The 13438-nt window shown below is 38.8% G+C and overlaps 1 protein-coding gene across 4 annotated transcripts in view; it reads right to left on the reverse strand.

Annotated features, from left to right (window-relative positions):
• The window catches only part of PPP2R2C (protein phosphatase 2 regulatory subunit Bgamma), a gene marked incomplete at its 5' end in the record, with an annotated part of 195497 nt that overhangs the window by 48143 nt on the left and 133916 nt on the right, over nt 1–13438 (reverse strand). For all 4 annotated transcript variants that reach the window (XM_082050548.1, XM_082050549.1, XM_082050551.1 and 1 more), the window contains 4 exons: nt 647–824; nt 2034–2146; nt 6477–6642; nt 7251–7348. In XM_082050548.1, coding sequence (XP_081906674.1) covers nt 647–824; nt 2034–2146; nt 6477–6642; nt 7251–7348 — 555 coding nt within the window. The remainder of the gene's footprint in view (nt 1–646; nt 825–2033; nt 2147–6476; nt 6643–7250; nt 7349–13438) is intronic.

Raw genomic sequence — 13438 nt, forward strand, 5'->3', positions numbered from 1 at the left:
AATTTGCCCCCAATAGGACAACTTCACTTTGACATCTGATAGTCCCTTGTACAAATCCACAAAGGAATATTCTTCTAACTCCTTCTGAAATGCTGAAGAAGAATGACATTATTCTGGGTTGACCCCATAACCTGTTTCTCTTCTTACTGGTTCCTTTATGTTCTTCAAAACACAGAGCAACACTTTTCTTTGCTCCTCCTCCACGCCACCCTGCTGCAGTACAAGGGGCAGCCTCACAGATGACTGGACTGATCGTGTGACAGCTTTCAGGATGATGCCAGCACTTGATACAGCAATAACTGTGTTAATCACAGACCCAACGACTCACCCCAAGCAGGTGAGCCTCACCCCCGACCTCTGCACAGCTCAGACAGAAGGGTCCTGGGAAGCAGGACAATGGAAAAACGGGGGCACAGTCATGGTAAGGACTGACCTTTCAGCAAAACAAGCTGGAGTAGCTCAGCATAAAATGTCATCACGAAATAACTTTAAAGAGTATTCTTGGCAGGTGGATACTTACCATTCAGGTAGCATCAGTTTCCTGTTTACTTGTTATTAACCAACTACAAGAAAAATATTTTTAAAAAGGTCACTGAAGCCCTACTACTACTATCAACACTGAGCAAGAAACCATAATAAAGGATACTGAAGCTCCTATCTGTGATTGCTAAATGCCAGAGGTTAATCCTGAGATCATCCGCTGACATGTATGTCTCACAGTCACTGTTGACAGATATTGAGTTGACGTGATAGGTGTGACCATTAGCAAAGATTCTCCGGGGAGTGACTTCTACCATCAAATCCATAGGTTTCAATACAGGCACCTGCCAAAAAAACAAAACACAAATGAGAAAGAGAATAAGATTTTAAATACTTTTTTGCTAGGGTCAGAGTTTCAGTGGAGAGCAAGCATTCAAAGACAGTGACATTATAAAACTCCCCAAAAGTGAATGTAAGCTGAATTTCCCCATGGATGAATGGCTGGGTGAGGCCATTCCTGCCAAGGGGAAAGGGAGAGCCAGGAGAGGCAGGCACAGTGATGGGAAGCGCTGCGGGAAGGGTGGCACTGGCAGCTGCCACAGAACAGGCCAGCCCCACAGCAGCAGCCACTCTCCTACATACGCAGGAGGCTCTGACAAGCAGCGAAGTCCCAATACTTTGTGTTTGCTAAAGAGTTTGCTGTTAGTTGTAAATCACTTCCAGTATTTCTTTTGCTACTTGATGTCTCTCTTGCAAAAAGTCAAGTGGTTAGAAGGTTATAATCTCAGTGAAACGCAATGAATGAAGCCTTCGAGAACAAAGCCAACATGTGTACTGACATACCATACATATACACATACTCCTGAGAAGCCAAGACCACTGACTATCACTCATCATTGCACCCTCATTGTTTCCCTGTGTGTCACTTCAATGTCATGCTTCAATAACTAGACACTGCCAATTTACTCCCTATTGCTAAAGTATTCAACACTGTAAGGCTGTGGTCCATGATCAGGACTATTCAGTGTTGTTGAACATGCATCAGAAAGCTTTGAGTTTAGCCTGCCACTAAAGGAGCCTCACGTCCACGGGAGCGCAGACTAATGTAAATCCTACTCTTCAGATAGGAGATAACTCCTTTATACTAGTGAGATAAAGAGTAGACTGAAATCAGGTGTACTGTTTTTAAACCAGTTGTTCTGAATGAGGCAGGAACACTGTTCAATATTAATTGCAAGTAGAATGCTTCCTTCCATCACACCAGGCTAAAGAATCCTGTGTGAAAGCATGTTAAGTCATCAGGGAGTTATCAGGGAGAATAAAACTGATGTAAACTCTCTAAACATGTTTGTGTTGGTCACTACACCATAAAGTGTTTGTGACTTGAAAATGTGTAATGGATTTAAGACCATTATTAGTCAGCTAAAACTTCAAGAATAAACATATATATGCTTAGCATTAGTAGATATTTATATCTTTTACAAACTTAGCTCCCATGACTTCCTTCTTCACACACAGAAACAACTGGATTTTGGAAAAAGACAGCAGCTTACCTGCAGTGATGTCACTGTAGAAAGATCTTTAAGTTTTCCTTCTTCATCTTTTAAGTTGTACCCCTCTGGTCTCTTATCTCTTTCAGTAATCTTCCATAACTTGATTGTTTTATCTTTAAAAGAGAAGACAAACAACTGTCAGCATAAGAATTCTGAATGTAGTTACTTACCTTTCACAATATACTCCCTAAAGAAGTTTCTACACCTTGGTTTAGACAAGCCCCTTGCTGAAACAGTCTGGGTCACTTAATTTTGCACATCCAGAAAATGTTGCCAACAGAAAAAAATACTCATAAAGCACATGCCATACCTTCAAACTGAGTCAGAGGTTCCTGGCAGCTGATGGACCACGCAGAGCACAAGCCGCTATCATATCCAACAGGTAGAACAGACCAAAACCACTCAGTTCTCACTGCTGAAGCTCAGTCTTGACAATTTGACTTTGCAAGGAAATAACCTTGATATTAAAGCCAGTTTGCTAGTTTACTTGCAAACATGGTGTAGACAGACAGACCACTGATACCTGCCTGACCCATTGTGGGAACGGGCAGTGGTGTATTGGGGTAACATCGTGAGCCCCAGCAAATGAAAGGCTGCATGAAAAATGAGACCTTTCTCCCTCCTGAGGGAAAGCAGCTGCGAAATAACTGAGAAAAAAAAAAAAAAAAAAACTGGGCGAATTGTGTTGTAAGGGTAAGAGACAGAAGTGGGGAGAAAAATATACTGATCTTACAGGGAATGGAATTCAAGCTAAACTGTCCCTTTTTTCATGACGACTGAAGCATATGATGATAGAGTTAGGATGCCTCTTGTTTAGCTAAGAACCTCCGAAGCCAACAAATAGAAGTTTTAAACATTTCAGACAGAGTTTGACCTCATTTTTGTAGTAGCTGAAGTTGCAGATTTCCCTAACATTGATCATCCACTCTCGTTCTGGTTGTGAGCCCAACACGCCAATCCTAACACTCCCCCACTGAAAAACCAGTGCCAACTCTTCTCCTGCAAAAAAGGTCCGCCCCCAAGTCCCTAAGAGTTGTTTCACACATCTGTTCATGGAGCAGCCAAAGCCTTTCCAAAACTTTGGCACTTCAAATGCCACCACAGCTTTCATTAATCTCAGTTCCTGCATCATTTGTGATTTCATCGCACTTTCTTCCTTTACTCCTCTTCCCCCAGGTACACAGCAAAGCATAATTCTTTCCCCAGTGTGGCTGATCCGATACTTCTTTCAAATTTTAGGACAAATCATTTTAAAGGCAGGATATCTGAATACATGAATCACTTTGTATTTCTACAGCAACTTTAACTTTGATAGTTTTTTCTTTTAAAATCAATTGGTCCACTACTCAGGCTGTTTTTACTATTATGCACCTCCTAACAACTGATATGTTAATTTTCAAGCAACAAAAATACTACAATTGATCAACCTACAGAACAACAGGTTAGTTCAATCTGCAACTGAAAAGCTTCCTTTGAATATTCAATAAATTTAATTTGCATCAGTCATGTTAATTACTTATTAAAAATATATATAGGCCATGTCATGCACTTCAGATTTTTATTACATGTAAATAGTGCATTCCTGCTTATCTACTCTAAAATTTATAAATATAGCAATTATAAAATGAATGATAACAAAAAACTATTTTTCATTGTTGGACTTGACCACTATTGATAAATCTCTTTCCTGAGTGAAAACTATTTTATTAGCAATTAAGGGCATCATAAGTGTTGGTTTTCTTCTTCATCATCTGTCTCTGGACTTTAAAAACTCCCCAGAAATTCTAAGCATGCTTATATTTCACAAAATATAGAAACAACTCTATGAAGTTCAGTATTTGGTCTCAAGGGTGTTGTGAGTTTAAATTAATTAACATCTGGTAAACAGTCTGAAATCCTCAGATGAAAGGATCTGTATGGGCCAAATTCTGATCTACCCAATGTAGCTCACATCAAAAGTGGCCCAAAAATATTCTGGTACAAAAGATACCAATGAATCCTAACAATTTATTATTATTATACTACAAAATCAGTTCGGTTTACGACACAAACAAAAAAATTTCCAACTGCAAGCACTGCAAATCCACAATGGGATTTGAAAACCTTGGTGGTTTTCTTCTACCTCCTTTAATTAAGACACTGCACTCAGAGCTCAGCTGATGACTTGGTGCCAATGTGTGAACTGGAAAAGAACCAAGATCCCCTCCAAGAGACATGACCTGCGCAGGAACAGCCTCAGACAAAAGTCCTTCTCCAAAGGACAGAAGCAGATTTGGGCAGGTGCCGACCCGTCAAGTCTCATATATTGAATGTGAGTTTCAGACGGACTCTCTCCTCATGTTCCCTGGCAGAGGGATGCTCCTTCCAGCAAATTCACTGGGCACTGTCTACCTGTGCCACTGGAAAGAACGGATGCTGCCTCAGTTCATTTTTCTGACCAAAACTGTGCTTTGGGCCAAAATATCAAAAATTGCATTAAAATATCAGGCTTGGAAATGAGTAAATATCAACCACTAGTCAAGATATTTCTTCAACCTGTCCAGTATGAACACGCGTGGCAGGTAATGCCCTCATTCTCTGGAAGTCAGAGAAAACACTATTATCCCTTTTTATAGGCATGGAATTGATACACATTTCAATGGCTACTCACAGGTAATCTGCGAGACAGAAAGGAATTCTACGTGGACCTTCTGTATCCTAAAGTTAAACCTATCTTTAAGAGTATGCCAAGAGGTGAATCTTCAGACTTCAGTCCTGCTGTGCCAGGAAGACAGGAACCCTTGACACACAGAAATGTTTTGTAATTCAAAGCCAAAATCCAAACACTGGTAGCACCACTTCTGTTCTCCTCGCTACAAAGAGGTCTGCCAGCATGCTCCAGAATTAAGGAGGAAAAACTGAGGTCCAAGTATTTTGCCAGGTCCTGGGCTTGCTCAGTGTTTGCTGCAACTGGATTAACACATAGCAACACTAAGACTGATTCTTTCTTTTTCCCATGTTAATATCAAGCAGAAAACTGACACAAAGTTCTATTAGGCCAAATGTAAAAGCAGCATATTTGAGGACTGGGCTGTATTCCTCAGTGTGTCAAAAAAAAAAACAAAAAACAAAAAACAAAAAACAACACACTAAAATTAAAAGCGAGAGGTTTACTTGTAATAATCTGCTTTTGTATCATGCACTTGGAAAAGGCTGTTCTTAAAGTTATCTGAAGTAGAAGGGATATTTTTACCAAGGGAGAAGTACAGAAGTAAACTCCCAAATTTCATTATTTTGAGATCAGCAATTGGAATAATCCCCCCAGAGAAGTGGTGGCCTCCCAAACATTGAACAGTTTTAAGACTGGGCTGAACAGGGCGCTGGGCCATCTTGTCTAGACTGTGCTTATGCCATGAAAGTTTGGGACACACCATCCTCATGGTCCCTTGCAACCTGGTATTTTATGATTCTATGGTCATTAAACTGGCTAATCATTAAATCAGCATAAGTCACCTAAATATAACAGATACATTTAATTTCAAATATTGCAACAGTGCCCACAAAAAGTCAAAAGACAACTTAAAGGAAAACAGACTACAAAACATAATTTGCTATCTACTCTGAATTAATATAAATATTATTTGTTGCTGTAAGTTTTAACTAGAAGTAATTACTTTGCTCTAAAGCATTAATTCCCAAAGGTGAGATTACACTTTTTCTATCAGCTAATTCCCATTTATACTGAAACTTCTATGAGAAAATTTATTCTCTGATTACAATGAGATCTAAGACTTAAAATCAGATATTTTTGCCTCATGCATCACCAGCAGTAATAAGGGTTGTGGGTGTCCAAATGTTTTCTGAATTACATCCTAGGGGAAAAAAACATGAATGGATCCTATGTCAGATCTGCATATCCCCTCTTAGCAATAATACTGCAATTTTTTAACCAACAGGCCTCAAGCATGTTAGAAACACAAGTCAGAATAAATAACTTATTATTATTCTTACTGCCTTTTAAAGATTTGTGTAACTCTTTAGAACTTAAATAAACCATTCTGAGGATAATGAATAAAAAGAAATTAATCTCTCTCACCTACATTCATTTACATATCTACAAAGCACAAAAGTTATGACAAGTGTAGCAGACAAAATTCTAAATCCCCAGCAAAACGCAGCTGCTGAGTCAGGTGACGCCTTTGTCACAAAATTTACTTCAGGGCAGCACTGCACTTTAATAGCAAAAATGGATAATGCTCTAAATGTCTGTAGATCATCAACACAAAAACCCCTATGAATAAAATATATGAATAACAGATATCAGAGTTAGCCTCACATTCTTGGTAAATTCTGAAAGAGGAAATTACTACAACAGTAGATTAAAATGAACAAATATATATAGTCAGCACTAAAATGCACAAGAGGAAAATGCTGGTATGTCCCATATACTCCGAATTATCTTACCATTTGTTGATAAAAGTGAGTGAGCTGCATTTTGCTGTGGTAACCACTTGATCTTGTTTATTTTTTCTTCTATTTCCAAGCTCTTCAAATAATCAAATTCAGGTTCATGGCTCTGGAAAGTGCTGTAAACATTGTACTCCCCCTGATTGTAAGGCTCATTTTTACTCTATGGAGAATAAGAACAAGAAAAACATGTGGTTATGATGGCAATATATCTCCATCTCTTAGGAAAGGTGTATAAGCAGCGTTATAAATACAAAAATATTGAAAGGGTAATATAATTTCTCATTTAAAACATTATACTGACAGATTTCTTTCTACAAGAATGAAGTTTCCAGTAAGCATTGAAGCAACATTTATTAAAAGTCAGAATTTCTAAAGAAATGTCAATTATTCAGGAAAGCTTTTTGCAAAAGATACCGCAGATGGACTGAATTTAAAAGTGAAACAAAGGTATCACAGCAAAGCCATTGTTTTAAATGGAATGGTTCCATCAAACAGGCAAAAGCTATTAAAACAATGTAGAAGTAAAACAAAAACAACCTTCTTTTTTCTTAGCTTAGAATTTTGGGGTTTTGAGGCATTTTTGTTTGCAACAGCAAACTTTGGAGTAAAAGATCCTTACTCTCTTTCACTTCCTCTCCAGAGAGGGGACATTCTGTTTTACTGAACCTTGAGCTTATAAACAAGTTTGTTAGTTAGATCCAATTAAAGTATTAAAAATAAGACCAGGTTTTAGCATGCTATTAAGGACTACATTGGTAACTCACATACCTCAGGTTCCCTTTGGAATATAACAACCCGACCCCCCTTGTCACCAGTAGCCAGCAGTTCTCCAGTGTGGTTGAACTCAACTGTAGAAATAATATCAGCTGTGAGGGGAAAGAGAGAAAAAAGGCCAATTTTAGACTGCTACTACAACACAAAGACATTAGAAATATACCAAGCCCTTCACAAAAGATGCAACAATGAGGGATTTGAAGGAGTACAGATGAATTCAACAGCAAGTCATTAATGCAAACAGGCTGCATGCCATTACAATCTGAGAGTGCTACACAATGAAACAAGTGCAAACATAACAAGGCAAATTTGCGTTTCTAGTACATTTAGTACATCTAGTACCCAAACATGCAGTTTGGGAGTGGAGGAGACCTCTGGAGAGGTTACGCTTCAAGAAGAGCAATTTCAGGCTGCTACAAAGCTTTTTTCAGTACTGGACACAGCAACAGCCTTGGTCTCCTGCTCTTTCCCCTATCAAGAATCAACTTCTCAGTCCTATTGCATGTATTATTTATTCTTCACCCTTTGTGAGGGTTTTAACATAACCCCCTAGGTCTGGTTTTCTCAAATATGTGTTTGAGCCAGGAGAGCAAAAGCAAAGTCCATGTAGCCAGTCCTGCGGGAATGAAGACAAAACCAGACCTGCTCGCTGAGCAGTGCTGGCAAGAGCACATTCAAATAATGATCTTTGGTAAATCATTTCAGCACCTTAAAAATGTGTCATCAGAAGATAAAAAGATCCCAGTCTCTTTCTAATTTTCAACAATTCCCTTTCCCTAAGCAATTGCATCATCTTACACAAGAGAACTCATCAAAACCTGAGGCAAGTCTGAGTACAAATCACTATATATCAGGATGAGAAAGGAGAAAGAGACTGTGGGGGCAAAAGAACTGGTTCTTCTGTTTGTATGACAGTAAATGCTAGCATCATAATCCACAGTTAATCCTACACTATTAGCATAATTTAAATGCCTAGTGCAATAGTAAATTAAGAAGCCATCATATATAAAATCACAGACAAATGCAGGGTATTACCCAGAGATTGCATGTATGAATCCTCTATAATGATCAGCATTCACTCATCAGAAACATGGGCCAGATTTTTAGAAGCATCAGTAGTTTGCAGCTCCCCTTTAGGCTTAAAAAGCTGTGGTTTTCAAACACGTTCATCATCCATCAGTTCATACCGAGAACAATGAGGCAACAGTGGGCTAAGCTCTTTTGAAAACCTAGACCCAAATGAGTTCGCTAAAATTCAAAAGACTTGAAATAACAAGTGGATGTACCATTTACTTGATACATTTTATGAATTGAAAACATCTGTTCCTATTTTTCTTCTAATAAACTAGCAGCTGAGTGTTAGAAAGATTCTATTGCCAGTAGTGCTCATCAGTGAGACAGCCATCCAAAAGCCAGATTCTTACTGGAAGGTTATAAACAATGCATCATCTAAACCAGAAAACTTTAATAATTCTAAAGAAAATATCCTTTATTTTTTTTTTTTTAGAAAACTTCACCAACAAATTGTCCTCCTGTCTAAAAAAAAACAAACAACCAAACAAACTTTCATCTTTTTTTCCTCTACATGTTACATACATAAAGGAAGAACAGGGAATCATAAAGCATGTTTGTAATTTTATTTTTTGCTGAATAAAATGCATGGATGTGTAGACTTCAAGAAAAACGGAACATAACAAGGTGCAATATTTTGGGCAGGAACCCAAAGCTTCTCCAAGTTAATGGCACTTGATTGTTATGTGGACTTCCACAGACTGTATTTTATAGGTAATTATCTCAAAAGCTCTAGTCTTACTAGAGTACTTAGGAAGAGTAGTGAGACTCTGCTTATGATTGGTGATGATCTGGGGCTTGGGATGCATTGAGTTTGACCTAAAATATTGCCTTTTTGTTTTTTAATCTAAAAATCTAATCAGGTTTTCTGGCATATAAAGTTCATTTGTAGTGCTTCCAGGGGAAGATAAAATAACTGTCTGTAAAAGGAATGAATGGCACTTGAACCTATATGTGTGAATACACTTGCTACTGGCCGGGAATATTTCCACAATGGCATGAAATACTCGTCTCTATGGTCACAACGTTCACAAAATATTATATCACACTTTGCAGGGGACATCAGCAAATGCTTAGTGAAGTCCACAGGAGAACTTGCACAGACTTCAACAGTAATTGAACCAGGGTTAGAAGACGACAGCTCCGCATTTTATTATATTGAACTTGTCATTAAATATTGTGTGCAGTTAAGTGATCGTTGTTTAAAGAAAAGCAGCTAAAACATTAAGTATCTGTGGGCAGTGTGTAATTATGTTGTTCTGAGGCAAAACTGTCTCTTTCCCTCCCAAGGTGTTTCTTTCAGATGCATCCCTTCTTTCTATCAGAAAAACTAATTCTGAACTGTAAGCTACCTATCATTTTTAAATTAACTTGTTCTGAAAAAGAGCAAATCCAATATTCCAACCTTAGAGGCTATGCAGTTTGTTGATAAAAAATTATCCTTGAATTGTAAAATCACTTTTATTGATCCTGTAAATAACAGCTGAAAACAACAGCCAAAAAAAAAAAATCTCATTCAGCATATCTGTTCAGCAGGTGAACATTAGTCATGCTGGTTTCATAAAGAGATTAGCTAGGCTGGCTCCTAAGACAGAGGAGGTAGGAACAGAATCAATCAAAGCAGGTCTTCATACCCTTCTGCAGAACATTCCCCTACATATTTTTCAGTGCTGTAGCAACATCAGCCACTATGGCCCCATCCTGAAGATTCTTCCATTGGAGAATGGCCCCCTGAGCACACAGAGCAGTTAACTACCAGATTTCACCCTCTCTGGGATGTATAAATGCTTGACAATGGAAGAGCTGATAAATTTGCATGTACAGTAAGCCCTTGGCAAGGGATGGCAGAGATGAAAGACTCCTTCCAGCCTCCTTTGCACTACACCTTCCATATCTCTGCTGGCAGTGCCAAGCTTTGCATTAACGATTAGGATTATCAGAGACAGAGATAATTTACCTATTAAGAGCAATTATGGGTAACCTCAATGCCAACGGGCAAATGTTTCCAATCAGACTTTTTCCAATCCCAACTTTCATCCAGTATTAATCTTCCTACTCCATTTTTAAATTTCCCATTTTGCCTGTGCAGAAACGTATTTAAACTTTGATTTAAAAGTCATGGTGTTCAACATTTTCACTCTGTTAAAAAAGGACAACCTGGACATTCAAAACACAGAGGCTGGCTGAGAAAATCAGATAAAAAAGCTTCAAAAGATGAAAATACTCCAAAGTGGGCCACACCTGATCATATGTTCTACATCTCACCACAGCAAATTGTTCCAGCAGGTACTATGCATTGCAGACTTCACTCTCCAGACTAATCTTACATATTCACAGAAAGACATCACATTACTCTGCAACTTAAACTGACAGAAAGTTTTTCCTGATCCAGTCTGAAGTGTTTCATTCCCTGACTCTCAGTCACCTCTGTCCTTTTGATCCTCATTAACTAATTCCTCAGCAGCTTCACAATTTACACTCTTTAAATGTGCTTAATGGCTATATTGTACCCTACAGCTGCTGCTTAAGCAGATATATTCAGCTTTTCTAGCAGATCTATGTCTATCAATGTACATCTGTGCACATGAAGTTATCTCCAGCTGCCGGTACTGCTCTTCTCCCACCACCAAAGCAAAGGAGCCCTGCAGCAGCCCTCCCTCAGGCTCCATGTGGTGTGGGATGAAACAAAGTTTGGTACACATAGCACAGATTAATTCTGACTTTTATTTGGCACCATCACATACTTTTCAGTGTTCACTTTCTAGCCTCTTACAGGTTTATTTTAAGGGTTTTTAATTGCCTATTCCTATATAACACATGAGGTCCAAATACCTTTAGAATAATTAGGAAAGCCTTATCTATATAATAAATCTTTGCATCATTTGGGGGTACTCCAGCATAACTGGATGTCATTTTCTACCTAGTACGCATTCAGTGAAGTCTGAACATACTCATCTTCATACAGCCTTCTGGTCAGAAACCTCAAGCAACTTTAAGAAATGCCTAACTATAATTTCCCATGTGTTACTTTTACTAGTAATTTCTGCCTTTTGGGGCCTTCCATTTGAAGGCCCTGGTATACTTTATTTTCCTTCAGAAGATCAAGAAAAAGCAAAGAAAATTTTGAAACCATTTCACCCAGCACAGAAATGCAGCTTCTTGGACAGCAGTAGCAAGTTTTGAGGGCAAACAACATCACACAACGGTAGAGGGAAAAGAAGATCACAGAAAATAATATTCTGTTGAATTGCAGTGTAATCCTGATAGAGACTTAAAGGATTTAGAATGAGGCAGAACACTGGAATTAACATCAGTATTTTTCTAAAAAGAAAAAAATAGCTGTGAAATCCTCCCATGCAGAACAGGACAGAACTTCTCCTGTATATGACATCCACCACAATCAGCATGGCAACTCTGCCAGCCCAAACTGACTGAATCAGCATCTAGGTCAGTTTTTTTGTTATGCCTGTTCCCAGTGGCTAGCTGGCAGTCTTATAGTCTACGTTATTTCAACCAAGTTCTGACCTGGCCTAACCTTGGGTTGTGAAATCCAATAAGATCACAGCGCAATCTGGCATGGCTGCAAGCAATGTTCAGTCAGACTGATACAAAGTCCCTGAGGAGCATAATCTGGATAGAACAACAAAGCAGCTTGCAAGAAAGAGAGCTGTAAAACAAAAGGACAAACAGTAGACAAAAGAGGAGCAGTATTACAGTATCTCATGTGAAGGGAAGGCTGAAACAGTGAGCTGTGTTGTCAGAATTTAGTTTAGACTTGGACCAGAAAAAAAGAGAGTGGAGGGAAAGAAAAAAATTCTGCTACTGTTTACCTTTATTTTTAAGCTGAAGTTTCAAAGGTTTCCTGAAGCAGCTAGTAAACAAGGTATGCAAAACCTCAAAGCTATGAGGGTCAGAGGAATTCTTTTCTGAAATAACTAGTGGAGAGATCTCTGACAAGAAAAAATTCCTACTTGAAACAGCAGACTCTGTAATGTGCATTCACTTTGTTTCACAGCAGTGTTATTCACAGTCTTGCATCGAGGGATTGTATGACACCAGAAACCACCCTTCAAAATTCAAGTAAACACAATGCAAAAATCTCACACATCACACTGTCCAGCCTGGTTGGGTCGGAAACTTAACACTAAAAGCCAACTTGCCAGGAAGCCAACTCCATTCTACTGGCAAAAAAGACAAGTTGTTGACCTACACAGAAATGACCTGATCACCTCTCCAAGTCACCAAAAGAACACAGGATACAACCCAGTACACTGGTGGCCAGATGAGGACAGATGAGAGAAAAAGAAAATGCAAGGATGCAAGAGATGGAGAGAGAAGGAGAAAGAGCACACAAACATTTAAAAAGAGCAATAGCATGAGAAAGGGAGCAAAAGAGCATATGTGAGACAGCATATGGACACACAAGTTTGAGAAAGCATGAAAGAGCACAAGGAAATGCCACAGCAAAAGATAAGAAGTAGCTGGAAATGAAGGATCTATCTGCCCCTTTGCCCCTGGGACTACGCATCACCCTGGAAAATCTTTTGGTTTGTGTGGGTTGTGTTTTTTTGGTTTGGCTTTGGTTTGGGGTTTTTTGTGTGTGTTTGTTTGGTTGGTTTGGTTTGGTTTGGGTTTTTGGTGGGGGATTTTTGACTGTTTTTGTTTTGGGGTGGTTTTTTTTGGTGGTGGTGGTGGGTTTTTTTGGTTGGTTGGGCTTGAGAGTGTTTCTGCTGCAAAACACTGTTTGCTCCATGTTCAATGTATGGGCAATGCAAAACACAACAAGCACCTGGTTTTGGCCAAAGCAAACTTTCAACATAGATGCTAATAGTGGAAGTGCTTCAGGAATCGGTGAAACAAGGTGATCAGTCAATAACGGAATAAAATCCAGAGATGTGTGTCCACTACACTCCATGTAGTTGTTTTCCTAGCTGACACCTTGGAGCCTGGCTTCATTGCTAGCAAGGACAAATACATCAAGGGCAAAATCCAAACAGCTCCATTTAGTCCTGTCAAGCAAGAACAAGGAAGTTCATTGGGCTAAATATCAACTTTCTTCCTGAGCAAAACAATCTCCTCCTGATGTGAAATCCAAAACCACAAGGTCAAAT

The sequence above is a fragment of the Streptopelia decaocto genome (genome assembly GCF_964273445.1).
Source record: "Streptopelia decaocto genome assembly, chromosome: 4".
Lineage (NCBI taxonomy): Eukaryota > Metazoa > Chordata > Aves > Columbiformes > Columbidae > Streptopelia > Streptopelia decaocto.